General features: G+C 55.6%; 1 protein-coding gene across 1 annotated transcript in view; it reads right to left on the bottom strand.

The window, feature by feature from the left end:
* LOC132388533 (uromodulin-like) overlaps positions 1–21,891 on the bottom strand; it is a 96,603-nt gene that overhangs the window by 68,709 nt on the left and 6,003 nt on the right. The window contains exons 2-3 of the mRNA XM_059960899.1: positions 19,995–20,071; positions 17,902–18,066 (exon numbers count right to left, since the gene is read on the bottom strand). Coding sequence (XP_059816882.1) covers positions 17,902–18,066; positions 19,995–20,071 — 242 coding nt within the window. The remainder of the gene's footprint in view (positions 1–17,901; positions 18,067–19,994; positions 20,072–21,891) is intronic.

Genomic DNA, 21,891 nt, shown 5'->3' with positions numbered 1-21,891 from the left:
GAATGGGGATAAACACGGTGGAGCACGCGGTGTTGAGAGGGAAGAGGTGACTGCACATCGGAATGGGGATAAACACGGTGGAGCACGCGGTGTTGAGGGGGAAGAGGTGACTGCACATCGGAATGGGGATAAACACGGTGGAACACGCGGTGTTGAGAGGGAAGAGGTGACTGCGCATCGGAATGGGGATGAACACGGTGGAGCACGCGGTGTTGAGAGGGAAGAGGTGACTGCGCATCGGAATGGGGATAAACACGGTGGAGCACGCGGTGTTGAGAGGGAAGAGGTGACTGCACATCGGAATGGGGATAAACACGGTGGAGCACGCGGTGTTGAGGGGGAAGAGGTGACTGCACATCGGAATGGGGATAAACACGGTGGAACACGCGGTGTTGAGAGGGAAGAGGTGACTGCGCATCGGAATGGGGATGAACACGGTGGAGCACGCGGTGTTGAGAGGGAAGAGGTGACTGCGCATCGGAATGGGGATCAACACGGTGGAGCACGCGGTGTTGAGAGGGAAGAGGTGACTGCACATCGGAATGGGGATAAACACGGTGGAGAACGCGGTGTTGAGAGGGAAGAGGTGACTGCACATCGGAATGGGGATAAACACGGTGGAACACGCGGTGATGAGGGGGAAGAGGTGACTGCGCATCTGAATGGGGATAAACACGGTGGAACACGCGGTGTTGAGAGGGAAGAGGTGACTGCGCATCGGAATGGGGATAAACACGGTGGAGCACGCGGTGTTGAGAGGGAAGAGGTGACTGCGCATCGGAATGGGGATAAACACGGTGGAACACGCGGTGATGAGGGGGAAGAGGTGACTGCGCATCGGAATGGGGATAAACACGGTGGAGCACGCGGTGTTGAGGGGGAAGAGGTGACTGCTCATCGGAATGGGGATAAACACGGTGGAACACGCGGTGATGAGGGGGAAGAGGTGACTGCACATCGGAATGGGGATAAACACGGTGGAGCACGCGGTGTTGAGAGGGAAGAGGTGACTGCGCATCGGAATGGGGATAAACACGGTGGAGCACGCGGTGTTGAGAGGGAAGAGGTGACTGCACATCGGAATGGGGATAAACACGGTGGAGCACGCGGTGATGAGAGGGAAGAGGTGACTGCGCATCGGAATGGGGATAAACACGGTGGAGCAGACGGTGATGAGAGGGAAGAGGTGACTGCACATCGGAATGGGGATAAACACGGTGGAGCACGCGGTGATGAGAGGGAAGAGGTGACTGCGCATCGGAATGGGGATAAACACGGTGGAGCAGACGGTGATGAGAGGGAAGAGGTGACTGCACATCGGAATGGGGATAAACACGATGGAACACGCGGTGTTGAGGGGGAAGAGGTGACTGCACATCGGAATGGGGATAAACAAGGTGGAGCACGCGGTGTTGAGAGGGAAGAGGTGACTGCACATCGGAGTGGGGATAAACACGGTGGAGCACGCGGTGTTGAGAGGGAAGAGGTGACTGCACATCGGAATGGGGATAAACACGGTGGAGCACGCGGTGTTGAGAGGGAAGAGGTGACTGCACATCGGAGTGGGGATAAACACGGTGGAGCAGACGGTGATGGGAGGGAAGAGGTGAATCACATCGGAATGGGGATAAACACGGTGGAGCACGTGGTGTTGAGAGGGAAGAGGTGACTGCACATCGGAATGGGGATAAACACGGTGGAGCACGCGGTGTTGAGAGGGAAGGGGTGACTGCACATCGGAATGGGGATAAACACGGTGGAGCACGCGGTGTTGAGAGGGAAGAGGTGACTGCACATCGGAATGGGGATAAACACGGTGGAGCACGCGGTGTTGAGAGGGAAGAGGTGACTGCTCATCGGAATGGGGATAAACACGGTGGAACACGCGGTGATGAGGGGGAAGAGGTGACTGCGCATCGGAATGGGGATAAACACGGTGGAGCACGCGGTGTTGAGGGGGAAGAGGTGACTGCTCATCGGAATGGGGATAAACACGGTGGAACACGCGGTGATGAGGGGGAAGAGGTGACTGCACATCGGAATGGGGATAAACACGGTGGAGCACGCGGTGTTGAGAGGGAAGAGGTGACTGCGCATCGGAATGGGGATAAACACGGTGGAGCACGCGGTGTTGAGAGGGAAGAGGTGACTGCACATCGGAATGGGGATAAACACGGTGGAGCACGCGGTGATGAGAGGGAAGAGGTGACTGCGCATCGGAATGGGGATAAACACGGTGGAGCAGACGGTGATGAGAGGGAAGAGGTGACTGCACATCGGAATGGGGATAAACACGGTGGAGCACGCGGTGATGAGAGGGAAGAGGTGACTGCGCATCGGAATGGGGATAAACACGGTGGAGCAGACGGTGATGAGAGGGAAGAGGTGACTGCACATCGGAATGGGGATAAACACGATGGAACACGCGGTGTTGAGGGGGAAGAGGTGACTGCACATCGGAATGGGGATAAACAAGGTGGAGCACGCGGTGTTGAGAGGGAAGAGGTGACTGCACATCGGAGTGGGGATAAACACGGTGGAGCACGCGGTGTTGAGAGGGAAGAGGTGACTGCACATCGGAATGGGGATAAACACGGTGGAGCACGCGGTGTTGAGAGGGAAGAGGTGACTGCACATCGGAGTGGGGATAAACACGGTGGAGCAGACGGTGATGGGAGGGAAGAGGTGAATCACATCGGAATGGGGATAAACACGGTGGAGCACGTGGTGTTGAGAGGGAAGAGGTGACTGCACATCGGAATGGGGATAAACACGGTGGAGCACGCGGTGTTGAGAGGGAAGGGGTGACTGCACATCGGAATGGGGATAAACACGGTGGAGCACGCGGTGTTGAGAGGGAAGAGGTGACTGCACATCGGAATGGGGATAAACACGGTGGAGCACGCGGTGTTGAGAGGGAAGAGGTGACTGCACATCGGAATGGGGATAAACACGGTGGAGCACGCGGTGTTGAGAGGGAAGGGGTGACTGCACATCGGAATGGGGATAAACACAGTGGAGCACGCGGTGTTGAGAGGGAAGAGGTGACTGCACATCGGAATGGGGTTAAACACGGTGGAGCACGCGGTGTTGAGAGGGAAGGGGTGACTGCACATCGGAATGGGGATAAACACGGTGGAGCACGCGGTGTTGAGAGGGAAGGGGTGACTGCACATCGGAATGGGGATAAACACGGTGGAGCACGCGGTGTTGAGAGGGAAGGGGTGACTGCACATCGGAATGGGAATAAACACAGTGGAGAACGCGGTGATGAGAGGGAAGAGGTGACTGCACATCGGAATGGGGATAAACACAGTGGAGCACGCGGTGTTGAGAGGGAAGAGGTGACTGCACATCGGTATGGGGATAAACACGGTGGAGCACGCGGTGTTGAGAGGGAAGAGGTGACTGCGCATCGGAGTGGGGATAAACACGGTGGAGCAGACGGTGATCGGAGGGAAGAGGTGACTGCACATCGGAGTGCGGATAAACACGGTGGAGCAGACGGTGATGGGAGGGAAGAGGTGACTGCGCATCGGAATGGGGATAAACACGGTGGAACACGTGGTGTTGAGGGGGAAGAGGTGACTGCGCATCGGAATGGGGATAAACATGGTGGAGCACGTGGTGATGAGAGGGAAGAGGTGACTGCGCATCGGAGTGGGGATAAACACAGTGGAGCACGCGGTGTTGAGAGGGAAGAGGTGACTGCACTTCGGAATGGGGATAAACACGGTGGAGCACACGGTGATGAGAGGGAAGAGGTGACTGCGCATCGGAATGGGGATAAACACGGTGGAGCACGCGGTGATGAGAGGGAAGAGGTGACTGCACATCGGAATGGGGATAATCACGGTGGCGCACGCGTTGTTGAGAGGGAAGAGGTGACTGCACATCGTAATGGGGATAAACACGGTGGAGCACGCGGTGTTGAGAGGGAAGAGGTGACTGCGCATCGGAATGGGGATAAACACGGTGGAGCACGTGGTGTTGAGAGGGAAGAGGTGACTGCGCATCGGAATGGGGATAAACACAGTGGAGCACGTGGTGTTGAGAGGGAAGAGGTGACTGCGCATCGGAATGGGGATAAACACGGTGGAGTACCCGGGGTTGAGAGGGAAGAGGTGACTGCGCATCGGAATGGGGTTAAACACGGTGGAGCACGCGGTGATGAGAGGGAAGAGGTGACTGCGCATCGGAATGGGGATAAACATGGTGGAGCACGCGGTGTTGAGGGGGAAGAGGTGACTGCACATCGGAATGGGTATAAACGCGGTGGAGCACGCGGTGTTGAGGGGGAAGAGGTGACTGCGCATCGGAATGGGGTTAAACACGGTGGAGCACGCGGTGATGAGAGGGAAGAGGTGACTGCACATCGGAATGGGGATAAACACGGTGGAGCACGCGGTGTTGAGGGGGAAGAGTTGACTGCGCATCGGAATGGGGATAAACACGGTGGAGCACGCGGTGTTGAGAGGGAAGAGGTGACTGCGCATCGGAATGGGGATAAACACGGTGGAGCACGCGGTGTTGAGGGGGAAGAGTTGACTGCGCATCGGAATGGGGATAAACACGGTGGAGCACGCGGTGTTGAGAGGGAAGAGGTGACTGCGCATCGGAATGGGGATAAACACGGTGGAGCACGCGGTGTTGAGGGGGAAGAGGTGACTGCCCATCGGAATGGGGATAAACACAGTGGAGCACGCGGTGTTGAGAGGGAAGAGGTGACTGCGCATCGGAATGGGGATAAACACGGTGGAGCACGCGGTGTTGAGGGGGAAGAGGTGACTGCGCATCGGAATGGGGATAAACACGGTGGAGCACGCGGTGTTGAGGGGGAAGAGTTGACTGCGCATCGGAATGGGGATAAACACGGTGGAGCACGCGGTGTTGAGAGGGAAGAGGTGACTGCGCATCGGAATGGGGATAAACACGGTGGAGCACGCGGTGTTGAGAGGGAAGAGGTGACTGCCCATCGGAATGGGGATAAACACAGTGGAGCACGCGGTGTTGAGAGGGAAGAGGTGACTGCACATCGGAATGGGGATAAACACGGTGGAGCACGCGGTGTTGAGGGGGAAGAGTTGACTGCGCATCGGAATGGGGATAAACACGGTGGAGCACGCGGTGATGAGAGGGAAGAGGTGACTGCGCATCGGAATGGGGATAAACACGGTGGAGCACGCGGTGTTGAGAGGGAAGAGGTGCCTGCCCATCGGATTGGGGATAAACACGGTGGAGCACGCGGTGATGAGAGGGAAGAGGTGACTGCGCATCGGAATGGGGATAAACATGGTGGAGCACGCGGTGTTGAGGGGGAAGAGGTGACTGCACATCGGAATGGGGATAAACGCGGTGGAGCACGCGGTGTTGAGGGGGAAGAGGTGACTGCACATCGGAATGGGGTTAAACACGGTGGAGCACGCGGTGATGAGAGGGAAGAGGTGACTGCGCATCGGAATGGGGATAAACACGGTGGAGCACGCGGTGTTGAGGGGGAAGAGTTGACTGCGCATCGGAATGGGGATAAACACGGTGGAGCACGCGGTGATGAGAGGGAAGAGGTGACTGCGCATCGGAATGGGGATAAACACGGTGGAGCACGCGGTGTTGAGGGGGAAGAGGTGACTGCGCATCGGAGTGGGGATAAACACGGTGGAGCGCGCGGTGATGAGAGGGAAGAGGTGACTGCCCATTGGAATGGGGATAAACACGGTGGAGCACGCGGTGTTGAGAGGGAAGAGGTGACTGCGCATCGGAATGGGGATAAACACGGTGGAGTACGCGGTGTTGAGAGGGAAGAGGTGACTGCACATCGGAATGGGGATAAACACGGTGGAGCGCGCGGTGATGAGAGGGAAGAGGTGACTGCCCATCGGAATGGGGATAAACACGGTGGAGCACGCAGTGATGAGAGGGAAGAGGTGACTGCACATCGGAATGGGGATAAACACAGTGGAACACGCGGTGATGAGAGGGAAGAGGTGACTGCGCATCGGAATGGGGATAAACACGGTGGAGCACGCGGTGTTGAGGGGGAAGAGGTGACTGCACATCGGAATGGGGTTAAACACGGTGGAGCACGCGGTGTTGAGAGGGAAGAGGTGACTGCGCATCGGAATTGGGATAAACACCGTGGAGCACGCGGTGTTGAGAGGGAAGAGGTGACTGCGCATCGGAATGGGGATAAACACAGTGGAACACGCGGTGTTGAGAGGGAAGAGGTGACTGCGCATCGGAATGGGGATAAACACGGTGAAGCACGCAGTGATGAGAGGGAAGAGGTGACTGCACATCGGAATGGGGATAAACACAGTGGAACACGCGGTGATGAGAGGGAAGAGGTGACTGCACATTGGAATGGGGATAAACACGGTGGCTCACGCGGTGTTGAGAGGGAAGAGGTGACTGCGCATCGGAATGGGGATAAACACGGTGGAGCACGCGGTGTTGAGAGGGAAGAGGTGACTGCACATCGGAATGGGGATAAACACGGTGGAGCACGCGGTGTTGAGGGGGAAGAGGTGACTGCACATCGGAATGGGGATAAACACGGTGGAGCAGACGGTGATGAGAGGGAAGAGGTGACTGCACATCGGAATGGGGATAAACACGGTGGAGCACGCGGTGTTGAGAGGGAAGAGGTGACTGCACATCGGAATGGGGTTAAACACGGTGGAGCACGCGGTGATGAGAGGGAAGAGGTGACTGCACATCGGAATGGGGATAAACACGGTGGAGCACGCGGTGTTGAGAGGGAAGAGGTGACTGCACATCGGTATGGGGATAAACACGGTGGAGCACGCGGTGATGAGAGGGAAGAGGTGACTGCGCATCGGAGTGGGGATAAACACGGTGGAGCACGCGGTGTTGAGAGGGAAGAGGTGACTGCACATCGGAATGGGGATAAACACAGTGGACCACGCGGTGATGAGAGGGAAGAGGTGACTGCGCATCGGAATGGGGATAAACACAGTGGACCACGCGGTGATGAGAGGGAAGAGGTGACTGCGCATCGGAATGGGGATAAACACAGTGGAACACGCGGTGATGAGAGGGAAGAGGTGACTGCGCATCGGAATGGGGATAAACACGGTGGAGCACGCGGTGATGAGAGGGAAGAGGTGACTGCACATCGGAATTGGGATAAACACGGTGGAGCAAGCGGTGTTGAGAGGGAAGAGGTGACTGCACATCGGAATGGGGATAAACACGGTGGAGCACGCGGTGTTGAGGGGGAAGAGGTGACTGCGCATCGGAATGGGGATAAACACAGTGGAGCACGCGGTGTTGAGGGGGAAGAGGTGACTGCACATCGGAATGGGGATAAACACGGTGGAGCACGCGGTGTTGAGAGGGAAGAGGTGACTGCGCATCGGAATGGGGATAAACACGGTGGAGCACGCGGTGTTGAGGGGGAAGAGGTGACTGCACATCGGAATGGGGATAATCACAGTGGAGCACGCGGTGTTGAGAGGGAAGAGGTGACTGCACATCGGAATGGGGATAAACACGGTTTAGCACGCGGTGATGAGAGGGAAGAGGTGACTGCACATCGGAATGGGGATAAACACGGTGGAGCACGCGGTGATGAGAGGGAAGAGGTGACTGCACATCGGAATTGGAATAAACACAGTGGAGCACGCGGTGTTGAGAGGGAAGAGGTGACTGCGCATCGGAATGGGGATAAACACGGTGGAACACGCGGTGTTGAGAGGGAAGAGGTGACTGCGCATCGGAATGGGGATAAACACGGTGGAGCACGCGGTGATGAGGGGGAAGAGGTGACTGCGCATCGGAATGGGGATGAACACGGTGGAGCACGCGGTGATGAGGGGGAAGAGGTGACTGCGCATCGGAATGGGGATGAACACGGTGGAGCACGCGGTGATGAGAGGGAAGAGGTGACTGCGCATCGGAATGGGGATAAACACGGTGCAGCACCTGGTGATGAGAGGGAAGAGGTGACTGCACATCGGAGTGGGGATAAACACGGTGGAGCACGAGGTGATGAGAGGGAAGAGGTGACTGCACATCGGAGTGGGGATAAACACGGTGGAGCACGAGGTGATGAGAGGGAAGAGGTGACTGCACATCGGAATGGGGATAAACACGGTGGAGCACGAGGTGATGAGAGGGAAGAGGTGACTGCACATCGGAGTGGGGATAAACACAGTGGAGCACGCGGTGTTGAGAGGGAAGAGGTGACTGCGCATCGGAAAGGGGATAAACACGGTGGAGCACGCGGTGATGAGAGGGAAGAGGTGACTGCACATCGGAATTGGAATAAACACAGTGGAGCACGCGGTGTTGAGAGGGAAGAGGTGACTGCGCATCGGAATGGGGATAAACACGGTGGAGCACGCGGTGATGAGGGGGAAGAGGTGACTGCGCATCGGAATGGGGATGAACACGGTGGAGCACGCGGTGTTGAGAGGGAAGAGGTGACTGCGCATCGGAATGGGGATAAACACGGTGGAGCACGCGGTGTTGAGAGGGAAGAGGTGACTGCACATCGGAATGGGGATAAACACGGTGGAGCACGCGGTGTTGAGGGGGAAGAGGTGACTGCACATCGGAATGGGGATAAACACGGTGGAACACGCGGTGTTGAGAGGGAAGAGGTGACTGCGCATCGGAATGGGGATGAACACGGTGGAGCACGCGGTGTTGAGAGGGAAGAGGTGACTGCGCATCGGAATGGGGATAAACACGGTGGAGCACGCGGTGTTGAGAGGGAAGAGGTGACTGCACATCGGAATGGGGATAAACACGGTGGAGCACGCGGTGTTGAGGGGGAAGAGGTGACTGCACATCGGAATGGGGATAAACACGGTGGAACACGCGGTGTTGAGAGGGAAGAGGTGACTGCGCATCGGAATGGGGATGAACACGGTGGAGCACGCGGTGTTGAGAGGGAAGAGGTGACTGCGCATCGGAATGGGGATCAACACGGTGGAGCACGCGGTGTTGAGAGGGAAGAGGTGACTGCACATCGGAATGGGGATAAACACGGTGGAGAACGCGGTGTTGAGAGGGAAGAGGTGACTGCACATCGGAATGGGGATAAACACGGTGGAACACGCGGTGATGAGGGGGAAGAGGTGACTGCGCATCTGAATGGGGATAAACACGGTGGAACACGCGGTGTTGAGAGGGAAGAGGTGACTGCGCATCGGAATGGGGATAAACACGGTGGAGCACGCGGTGTTGAGAGGGAAGAGGTGACTGCGCATCGGAATGGGGATAAACACGGTGGAACACGCGGTGATGAGGGGGAAGAGGTGACTGCGCATCGGAATGGGGATAAACACGGTGGAGCACGCGGTGTTGAGGGGGAAGAGGTGACTGCTCATCGGAATGGGGATAAACACGGTGGAACACGCGGTGATGAGGGGGAAGAGGTGACTGCACATCGGAATGGGGATAAACACGGTGGAGCACGCGGTGTTGAGAGGGAAGAGGTGACTGCGCATCGGAATGGGGATAAACACGGTGGAGCACGCGGTGTTGAGAGGGAAGAGGTGACTGCACATCGGAATGGGGATAAACACGGTGGAGCACGCGGTGATGAGAGGGAAGAGGTGACTGCGCATCGGAATGGGGATAAACACGGTGGAGCAGACGGTGATGAGAGGGAAGAGGTGACTGCACATCGGAATGGGGATAAACACGGTGGAGCACGCGGTGATGAGAGGGAAGAGGTGACTGCGCATCGGAATGGGGATAAACACGGTGGAGCAGACGGTGATGAGAGGGAAGAGGTGACTGCACATCGGAATGGGGATAAACACGATGGAACACGCGGTGTTGAGGGGGAAGAGGTGACTGCACATCGGAATGGGGATAAACAAGGTGGAGCACGCGGTGTTGAGAGGGAAGAGGTGACTGCACATCGGAGTGGGGATAAACACGGTGGAGCACGCGGTGTTGAGAGGGAAGAGGTGACTGCACATCGGAATGGGGATAAACACGGTGGAGCACGCGGTGTTGAGAGGGAAGAGGTGACTGCACATCGGAGTGGGGATAAACACGGTGGAGCAGACGGTGATGGGAGGGAAGAGGTGAATCACATCGGAATGGGGATAAACACGGTGGAGCACGTGGTGTTGAGAGGGAAGAGGTGACTGCACATCGGAATGGGGATAAACACGGTGGAGCACGCGGTGTTGAGAGGGAAGGGGTGACTGCACATCGGAATGGGGATAAACACGGTGGAGCACGCGGTGTTGAGAGGGAAGAGGTGACTGCACATCGGAATGGGGATAAACACGGTGGAGCACGCGGTGTTGAGAGGGAAGAGGTGACTGCACATCGGAATGGGGATAAACACGGTGGAGCACGCGGTGTTGAGAGGGAAGGGGTGACTGCACATCGGAATGGGGATAAACACAGTGGAGCACGCGGTGTTGAGAGGGAAGAGGTGACTGCACATCGGAATGGGGTTAAACACGGTGGAGCACGCGGTGTTGAGAGGGAAGGGGTGACTGCACATCGGAATGGGGATAAACACGGTGGAGCACGCGGTGTTGAGAGGGAAGGGGTGACTGCACATCGGAATGGGGATAAACACGGTGGAGCACGCGGTGTTGAGAGGGAAGGGGTGACTGCACATCGGAATGGGAATAAACACAGTGGAGAACGCGGTGATGAGAGGGAAGAGGTGACTGCACATCGGAATGGGGATAAACACAGTGGAGCACGCGGTGTTGAGAGGGAAGAGGTGACTGCACATCGGAGTGGGGATAAACACGGTGGAGCAGACGGTGATCGGAGGGAAGAGGTGACTGCACATCGGAGTGCGGATAAACACGGTGGAGCAGACGGTGATGGGAGGGAAGAGGTGACTGCGCATCGGAATGGGGATAAACACGGTGGAACACGTGGTGTTGAGGGGGAAGAGGTGACTGCGCATCGGAATGGGGATAAACATGGTGGAGCACGTGGTGATGAGAGGGAAGAGGTGACTGCGCATCGGAGTGGGGATAAACACAGTGGAGCACGCGGTGTTGAGAGGGAAGAGGTGACTGCACTTCGGAATGGGGATAAACACGGTGGAGCACACGGTGATGAGAGGGAAGAGGTGACTGCGCATCGGAATGGGGATAAACACGGTGGAGCACGCGGTGATGAGAGGGAAGAGGTGACTGCACATCGGAATGGGGATAATCACGGTGGCGCACGCGTTGTTGAGAGGGAAGAGGTGACTGCACATCGTAATGGGGATAAACACGGTGGAGCACGCGGTGTTGAGAGGGAAGAGGTGACTGCGCATCGGAATGGGGATAAACACGGTGGAGCACGTGGTGTTGAGAGGGAAGAGGTGACTGCGCATCGGAATGGGGATAAACACAGTGGAGCACGTGGTGTTGAGAGGGAAGAGGTGACTGCGCATCGGAATGGGGATAAACACGGTGGAGTACCCGGGGTTGAGAGGGAAGAGGTGACTGCGCATCGGAATGGGGTTAAACACGGTGGAGCACGCGGTGATGAGAGGGAAGAGGTGACTGCGCATCGGAATGGGGATAAACACGGTGGAGCACGCGGTGATGAGAGGGAAGAGGTGACTGCGCATCGGAATGGGGATAAACATGGTGGAGCACGCGGTGTTGAGGGGGAAGAGGTGACTGCACATCGGAATGGGTATAAACGCGGTGGAGCACGCGGTGTTGAGGGGGAAGAGGTGACTGCGCATCGGAATGGGGTTAAACACGGTGGAGCACGCGGTGATGAGAGGGAAGAGGTGACTGCACATCGGAATGGGGATAAACACGGTGGAGCACGCGGTGTTGAGGGGGAAGAGTTGACTGCGCATCGGAATGGGGATAAACACGGTGGAGCACGCGGTGTTGAGAGGGAAGAGGTGACTGCGCATCGGAATGGGGATAAACACGGTGGAGCACGCGGTGTTGAGGGGGAAGAGTTGACTGCGCATCGGAATGGGGATAAACACGGTGGAGCACGCGGTGTTGAGAGGGAAGAGGTGACTGCGCATCGGAATGGGGATAAACACGGTGGAGCACGCGGTGTTGAGGGGGAAGAGGTGACTGCCCATCGGAATGGGGATAAACACAGTGGAGCACGCGGTGTTGAGAGGGAAGAGGTGACTGCGCATCGGAATGGGGATAAACACGGTGGAGCACGCGGTGTTGAGGGGGAAGAGGTGACTGCGCATCGGAATGGGGATAAACACGGTGGAGCACGCGGTGTTGAGGGGGAAGAGTTGACTGCGCATCGGAATGGGGATAAACACGGTGGAGCACGCGGTGTTGAGAGGGAAGAGGTGACTGCGCATCGGAATGGGGATAAACACGGTGGAGCACGCGGTGTTGAGAGGGAAGAGGTGACTGCCCATCGGAATGGGGATAAACACAGTGGAGCACGCGGTGTTGAGAGGGAAGAGGTGACTGCACATCGGAATGGGGATAAACACGGTGGAGCACGCGGTGTTGAGGGGGAAGAGTTGACTGCGCATCGGAATGGGGATAAACACGGTGGAGCACGCGGTGATGAGAGGGAAGAGGTGACTGCGCATCGGAATGGGGATAAACACGGTGGAGCACGCGGTGATGAGAGGGAAGAGGTGACTGCGCATCGCAATGGGGATAAACACGGTGGAGCACGCGGTGATGAGAGGGAAGAGGTGACTGCGCATCGCAATGGGGATAAACACGGTGGAGCACGCGGTGTTGAGGGGGAAGAGGTGACTGCGCATCGGAATGGGGATAAACATGGTGGAGCACGCGGTGTTGAGAGGGAAGAGGTGACTGCACATCGGAATGGGGTTAAACACGGTGGAGCACGCAGTGATGAGAGGGAAGAGGTGACTGCACATCGGAATGGGGATAAACACAGTGGAACACGCGGTGATGAGAGGGAAGAGGTGACTGCGCATCGGAATGGGGATAAACACGGTGGAGCATGCGGTGATGAGAGGGAAGAGTTGACTGCACATCGGAATGGGGATAAACACGGTGGAGCACGCGGTGTTGAGAGGGAAGAGGTGACTGCGCATCGGTATGGGGATAAACACGGTGGAGTACACGGTGTTGAGAGGGAAGAGGTGACTGCAAATCGGAATGGGGATAAACACGGTGGAGCACGCGGTGTTGAGAGGGAAGGGGTGACTGCACATCGGAATGGGGATAAACACAGTGGAGCACGCGGTGTTGAGAGGGAAGAGGTGACTGCACATCGGAATGGGGATAAACACGGTGGAGCACGCGGTGTTGAGAGGGAAGGGGTGACTGCACATCGGAATGGGAATAAACACAGTGGAGAACGCGGTGATGAGAGGGAAGAGGTGACTGCACATCGGAATGGGGATAAACACAGTGGAGCACGCGGTGTTGAGAGGGAAGAGGTGACTGCACATCGGAATGGGGATAAACACGGTGGAGAAGACGGTGATCGGAGGGAAGAGGTGACTGCACATCGGAGTGCGGATAAACACGGTGGAGCAGACGGTGATGGGAGGGAAGAGGTGACTGCGCATCGGAATGGGGATAAACACAGTGGAGAACGCGGTGATGAGAGGGAAGAGGTGACTGCACATCGGAATGGGGATAAACACGGTGGAGAAGACGGTGATCGGAGGGAAGAGGTGACTGCACATCGGAGTGCGGATAAACACGGTGGAGCAGACGGTGATGGGAGGGAAGAGGTGACTGCGCATCGGAATGGGGATAAACACGGTGGAACACGCGGTGTTGAGGGGGAAGAGGTGACTGCGCATCGGAATGGGGATAAACACGGTGGAGCACGTGGTGATGAGAGGGAAGAGGTGACTGCGCATCGGAGTGGGGATAAACACAGTGGAGCACGCGGTGTTGAGAGGGAAGAGGTGACTGCACTTCGGAATGGGGATAAACACGGTGGAGCACGCGGTGATGAGAGGGAAGAGGTGACTGCGCATCGGAATGGGGATAAACACGGTGGAGCACGCGGTGATGAGAGGGAAGAGGTGACTGCACATCGGAATGGGGATAAACACGGTGGCGCACGCGGTGATGAGAGGGAAGAGGTGACTGCACATCGGAATGGGGATAAACACGGTGGAGCACGCGGTGTTGAGAGGGAAGAGGTGACTGCACATCGGAATGGGGATAAACACGGTGGAGCACGCGGTGTTGAGAGGGAAGAGGTGACTGCATATCGGAATGGGGATAAACACAGTGGAGCACGCGGTGTTGAGAGGGAAGAGGTGACTGCACATCGGAATGGGGATAAACACGGTGGAGCACGCGGTGTTGAGAGGGAAGAGGTGACTGCACATCGGAGTGGGGATAAACACGGTGGAGCACGCGGTGTTGAGAGGGAAGAGGTGACTGCGCATCGGAATGGGGATAAACACGGTGGAGCACGCGGTGTTGAGAGGGAAGAGGTGACTGCGCATCGGAATGGGGATAAACACGGTGGAGCACGCGGTGATGAGAGGGAAGAGGTGACTGCGCATCGGAATGGGGATAAGCACGGTGGAGCACGCGGTGATGAGAGGGAAGAGGTGACTGCACATCGGAATGGGGATAAACACGGTGGCGCACGCGGTGTTGAGAGGGAAGAGGTGACTGCGCATCGGAATGGGGATAAACACAGTGGAACCCGCGGTGTGGAGAGGGAAGAGGTGACTGCGCATCGGAATGGGGATAAACACGGTGGAGCACGCAGTGATGAGAGGGAAGAGGTGACTGCACATCGGAATGGGGATAAACACACTGGAACACGCGGTGATGAGAGGGAAGAGGTGACTGCACATCGGAATGGGGATAAACACGGTGGAGCACGCGGTGTTGAGGGGGAAGAGGTGACTGCACATCGGAGTGGGGATAAACACGGTGGAGCACACGGTGTTGAGAGGGAAGAGGTGACTGCAAATCGGAATGGGGATAAACACGGTGGAGCACGCGGTGTTGAGAGGGAAGGGGTGACTGCACATCGGAATGGGGATAAACACAGTGGAGCACGCGGTGTTGAGAGGGAAGAGGTGACTGCACATCGGAATGGGGATAAACACGGTGGAGCACGCGGTGTTGAGAGGGAAGGGGTGACTGCACATCGGAATGGGAATAAACACAGTGGAGAACGCGGTGATGAGAGGGAAGAGGTGACTGCACATCGGAATGGGGATAAACACGGTGGAGCACGCGGTGTTGAGAGGGAAGAGGTGACTGCGCATCGGAGTGGGGATAAACACGGTGGAGCAGACGGTGATCGGAGGGAAGAGGTGACTGCACATCGGAGTGCGGATAAACACGGTGGAGCAGACGGTGATGGGAGGGAAGAGGTGACTGCGCATCGGAATGCGGATAAACACGGTGGAACACGCGGTGTTGAGGGGGAAGAGGTGACTGCGCATCGGAATGGGGATAAACACGGTGGAGCACGTGGTGATGAGAGGGAAGAGGTGACTGCGCATCGGAGTGGGGATAAACACAGTGGAGCACGCGGTGTTGAGAGGGAAGAGGTGACTGCACTTCGGAATGGGGATAAACACGGTGGAGCACGCGGTGATGAGAGGGAAGAGGTGACTGCGCATCGGAATGGGGATAAACACGGTGGAGCACGCGGTGATGAGAGGGCAGAGGTGACTGCGCATCGGAATGGGGATAAACACGGTGGCGCACGCGGTGTTGAGAGGGAAGAATTGACTGCGCATCGGAATGGGGATAAACACGGTTTAGCACGCGGTGTTGAGAGGGAAGAGGTGACTGCGCATCGGAATGGGGATAAACACGCTGGAGCACGCGGTGTTGAGAGGGAAGAGGTGACTGCGCATCGGAATGGGGAGAAACACGGTGGAGCACGCGGTTTTGAGAGGGAAGAGGTGACTGCACATCGGAATGGGGATAAACACGGTGGAGCACGCGGTGTTGAGAGGGAAGAGGTGACTGCACATCGGAATGGGGATAAACACGGTGGAGCACGCGGTGATGAGAGGGAAGAGGTGACTGCGCATCGGAGTGGGGATAAACACGGTGGAGCACGCGGTGATGAGAGGGAAGAGGTGACTGCACATCGGAATGGGGATAAACACGGTGGAGCACGCGGTGATGAGAGGGAGGAGGTGACTGCGCATTGGAATGGGGATAAACACGGTGGAGCACGAGGTGATGAGAGGGAAGAGGTGACTGCGCATCGGAGTGGGGATAAACACGGTGGAGCACGCGGTGTTGAGAGGGAAGAGGTGACTGCACATCGGAATGGGGATAAACACGGTGGAGCACGCGGTGATCAGAGGGAAGAGGTGAGTGCACATCGGAATGGGGATAAACACGGTGGAGCACGCGGTGTTGAGAGGGAAGAGGTGACTGCGCATCGGAATGGGGATAAACACGGTGGAGCACGCGGTGTTGAGAGGGAAGAGGTGACTGCGCATCGGAACGGGGATAAACACGGTGGAGCACGCGGTGATTAGAGGGAAGAGGTGACTGCACAGCGGAATGGGGATAAACACGGTGGAGCACGCGGTGATGAGAGGGAAGAGGTGACTGCACATCGGAATGGGGATAAACACGGTGGAGCACGCGGTGATGAGAGGGAAGAGGTGACTGCGCATCGGAATGGGAATAAACACGGTGGAGCACGCAGTGTGGCTTGCCTACATCCCTGAGTCCTGCATCATTGTCCTGGACCTGCTGACCCACTGGGTGTCCGTTTGGATGTACCGGGGGCAACACTCTACCTCTGAGCTGAAGCCGTGGCTCCCCAGCAGGGCGGCTCCATGAAGCAGACCCGGTGGGGGAACAACCACTACCGATTGTCTCACAGAGGCCCACTGTAGTGCATCACACCCTGCAGCGGCCCAACACAACACAGTGGAAGGCAGGGGCGTATCTACGGAAAGTAGCGCCCACAGCAAGCACTGAAATTGTACCCCCGTCCCAACATCTGACACCCATCTTTTAGATAACTTTACCATAATATCAGCTCAAAAGTACAAGTCAAGCTCGTTAATTAACAAATCATGGCCCTACACGAAAATTATAACTGCACCTTCCTTGCTTTCACTGATACAAATTGGTCAATGATGTGATCAAAGTCAGTTTTTTCAGTTTCTTCACTCAGCAGAGCAAGATCACAGAGTCTGCCCTGACCCACGGAGGCTCTCGAAAATGGAAGTATTAGTTTTAACTTGCTGAATGATCTCTCACAGCTGGCGATGGAAACTGTGATGGTTAGCATTATCTGAATAGCAATGCGAAGATTGGGGTAGACACTCTCATCTCCATACTGAACAACAAATTCGGGAAGCTCTTCAGATGGTGACATTTTCATGTTGACCCACCTTGACAGCAACATTCTGCAACACAAAATTTCTTCATATATCTGCTGTCCATCAACATCAGAGCTGGACAATTCACCCAGATTTTCACACTTCTTCTTTAGGTCGTTACTGTTGGCGCCTGATGCACCATCAATAACTCTCGCAGACGGAAGGTGAACATTAGGCTTTTATTAGCTGCAAGAGACCACGATTAGCAGCAAGAGACCACCACACAACATCTAGTGATTCAGGAACAGCTCTTCCCCTCTGCCATCCGATTCCTAAATGGACATTGAACCCATGAACACTACCTCACTACTTTTCTCATTTCTGTTCATTTGCACTTCCTATTTACTTAACTATTTAATAGTCATATCTATGCTTGATGTAACTCAGTTTGTTTTCCCCATATCTATTTATCATGTATTGCAACGTACTGCTGCCGTAAAGTTAACATGTTCCACAACATAACTCAGTGATATAAGTCCTGATTCGGAGACAGTTTCCTCACACAGGGAGATGTGAGCGACTGAAATTCCCCACCAGTGTGGTAGAATCAGATACATTAGATTTTCGCTCTTTCCCTCACCACATCCCCCCCCCCGACATTCCAGAGTCACTGGGGAACGGTGACCTACCTGTACAGTACACAGCATCATTCCCGGGTGTCGGCCACAGCCGATACACAAAATAACCAGAGCAGTTTTTCACCCTGATCTCCTGGTTCTTCTCACAGGGTTTTTCATCCTTGCTGAAGCAGACGGTCCTGGTCACCTCCCCCTCTCCCACGTTGGGATGGGGACCTGGAATGAGATTTATAAACACTGTAAAATGCACCCGGTCCCACAGTACAGCGGGGAATGTGAATCAGGACCCATTGTAAATCAGTCAGCAGTGATGTGCTGTCTTCACACTCCATACCCCACCTTCCCTACAGCACCTGGTCTGAGAGGCCCAGGGGTTTAGTCTGGTAACAAAAATGCCTCTCATGTTGTGACTGACACCAGGGGAGGCCCTGATACAGTATGACTGACATCTGGTGAACCCCCACCCCTGATGTGAGTGACAACTGGTGAAGCCCCACCCCTGATGTGACTGACATCTAGTGAAGCCCCACCCCTGATGTGACTGACATCTGGTGAAGCCCCACCCCTGATGTGAGTGACAACTGGTGAAGCCCCACCCCTGATGTGACTACCTGGTGAAGCCCCATCCCTGATGTGACTGACACCTGGTGAAGCCCCACCCCTGATGTGACTGACACCTGGTGAAGCCCCACCCCTGATGTGACTACCTGGTGAAGACCCACCCCTGATGTGACTGACATCTGGTGAAGCCCCATCCCTGATGTGACTGACACCTGGTGAAGCCCCACCCCTGATGTGACTGACATCTGGTGAAGCCCGACCCCTAATGTGACTGACATCTGGTAAAGCCCCACCATTGATGTGACTGACATCTGGTGAAGCCCCACCCCTGATGTGACTGACATCTGGTGAAGCCCCACCCCTGATGTGACTGACATCTGGTGAAACTCCACCCCTGATGTGACTGACATCTGGTGAAGCCCCACCCCTGATGTGACTGACACCTGGTGAAGCCCCACCCCTGATGTGACTGACATCTGGTGAAGCGCCACCATTGATGTGACTGACATCTGGTGAAGCCCCACCCCTGATGTGACTGACAACTGGTGAAGCCCGACCCCTGATGTGACTGAAATCAGGTTAAGCCCCACCCCTGAAGTGACTGACATCTGGTGAAACCCCACCCCTGATGTGACTGACACCTGGTGAAGCCCCGCCCCTGATGTGACTGACATCTGGTGAAGCCCGACCCCTGATGTGACTGACATCTGGTGAAGCCACACCCCTGATGTGACTGACACCTGGTGAAGCCCCACCCCTGATGTGACTGACATCTGGTGAAGCCCCACCCCTGATGTGACTACCTGGTGAAGCCCCACCCCTGATGTGACTGACATCTGGTGAAGCCCCACCCCTGATGTGTCTGACATCTGGTGAAACTCCACCCCTGATGTGACTGACATCTGGTGAAGCCCCACCCCTGATGTGACTGACATCTGGTGAAGCCCCACCCCTGATGTGACTGACATCTGGTGAAGCCCCACCCCTGATGTGACTGACACCTGGTGAAGCCCCACCCCTGATGTGACTGACACCTGGTAAATCCCCACCCCTGATGTGACTGACACCTGGTGAAGCCCCACCCCTAATGTGACTGACATCTGGTGAAACCCCACCCCTGATGTGACTGACATCTGGTGAAGCCCCACCCCTGATGTGACTGACATCTGGTGAAGCCCCACCCCTGATGTGACTGACATCTGGTGAAACTCCACCCCTGATGTGACTGACATCTGGTGAAACCCCACCCCTGATGTGACTGACAGCTGGTAAATCCCCACCCCTGATGTGACTGACACCTGATCCAAAGCCCAGACAGATCCTCAGTAAAAATTTCACTGACATTCAGAGAATTCTCCAGCTCTGAATACAGGGAACCACGACCCAACACCTGGGAGTCTCCAGGAAGCCGGAGCTCCTCCACCAGACTCCACAAGGATCCAGGTCTGGAGTGCGGTCTGGGTAACTGCGGGAAGTCCTCACAGGGAGGTGGAGTTCTGTGTTTGTATCTGAAGAGATCTGGTCATCAGTCTGACCTTCTCCGAAAATAAAAAAAGCCCCATTGATGTAAACTCTGACCCTACCGTTTAACCAGCCTGGTTTCTTCCCGGAGCAGCGATACTGTGGAACGACCGTCTCGGGAATCTTCCATCCTCCGGAACTGAAACAACAATCAGAGAGTCAGTCCCTGATCTGAGGGAGTTTATTCACTCAGAGAGATGGGAAATTACACTCACCCTGCCTGTACCCTGTCTCTGGTCAATAACCCCCCATTCCTGGGAACTCCCTCTCTGTTGTACCTCTCCCTTGTCTCTACCCCGAGAATGTGCGATCTCCCCTCTCCCTGTATTTACTCCCCATCTCAGTGTAGTCACTGAGGATCCCGGTCTCCCTGCATTTCCCATTCACACACCCCTTGTTCCCCTGTTTACATTCCCCTTCTGTGTCCAGTTTCTCAGTGATTATCTCCTCACTTTACCTGTTAAATCTGTACCATCCCACAGCAAGATTTTTATCATCCATCCATTGTCCACCGGTACACTCAGTGTGGGAACAATCCGTGCTCCTCCAGGGCTGATCCAGGACGGTGTGGTTTACACACGGATCACCGAGTGTGGAGTCTGTGACTGAGGGACAGAACGATGTTCAGTGTTAATGTACAGCTCACGTTCCCCATCCTCTTTCTCTGCCAACCACAACCCCCATCTGCACTTCCACCCTCAGCAACCCCTAAGCAGCACTAATTTCGTTATTTTTTCATCAAAAGGGATTAGAGTTTCAGAGGTTGAGCCAGTGTTTAACTGTCCCACCAGAGGTGCCCTGGAGAAGGTGATGGTGGTGATGAGCTGACTTCTTGAACTGCTGCAGTCCTTGATGTGTGGGGACACCCACATTGATTTTGCGAGTTCCAGGGTTGTGACCCAGAGATGCTGAAGGAACAGCAATGTATTTCCAAGTCAGAACAGTGTGTGGCTTCGAGGGAAACTTCCAGAAAGTTTCCCGGAAGCACACACCTTCCTATGGCTCCCTCTCAGCATTGGGTCCCCCCCACCCCAGTCACCTCACGTCATCCCACACTCCAGACCTTAATCCCATCCCCAATCTCCAGTCTCCCTCCACTTTCCCTTCCTCTGCTGCCTGCTCCCCACTTTCCTTCCTCTCCCCATGGTCTTCCCTCCACCTCAGTCTTTCCCCCTCCTACCCCTCCAGTCTCCTTCACTCTTCCCCCATTCCCTCCTCCCCACCACAGATGTTACAATGTTTTTGAACTCCCCATACGTGACAGGGCAGACTGGGTTGGATGGATTTCGGAAAGATAGGAAGCTTTAGAGAGTGTGCTCAGGCTTTTATCATTGGAACAGATAAGGATGAGAGGTGACTTGACAAGATGGTAAGAGACATCAGTCGAACAGAGACATTTTTCCAGGGTGTAAGTGGCTAATACTAGGGGTCATAAATTTCAAAGGTAATTTTTTTAAACACAAGAGTGGTGGGTGCATGGAATGTCCTGTCAGGGGTGGTGATAGAGTCAGATATATTACGGGCATTTAAGAAACTCCACTCCAGGACAGGAACTGAAGTTACTTACACTAGTTCAGGAGTCTGATGGTTTGAGGGGTAGTTTGGGAGCTAAGGCTCCTGTACCTCCTTCCCGATGGCAGCAGTGAGAAGACAGCATGGACTGGATACTGGGGTCCTTGATGAAGGATGCTGCTTGTAGATGTGTTTAATGGTGGGGAGGGCTTTTCCTGTGATGGACTGGGCTGCATCCACCACTGTTCTGATCTTGGGCATTGGTGTTTCCATACCAGGCTGTCATGTAACCAGTCAGAAATAGTCTCCACCACACATGTATAGAAGTTGGTCAAAGTTTTAGGTGACAGATTGAATCTGTGCAAACTTCTCAGAAAGTAGAGGAGCTGCCATGCCTTCTTTGTAATGACACTTACATACTGGTCCCAGGACAGATCCTCTTATCGT

This window comes from Hypanus sabinus, unplaced genomic scaffold (assembly GCF_030144855.1).
Source record: "Hypanus sabinus isolate sHypSab1 unplaced genomic scaffold, sHypSab1.hap1 scaffold_341, whole genome shotgun sequence".
Lineage (NCBI taxonomy): Eukaryota > Metazoa > Chordata > Chondrichthyes > Myliobatiformes > Dasyatidae > Hypanus > Hypanus sabinus.
This window is presented reverse-complemented; position numbering and strand designations above follow the sequence as displayed.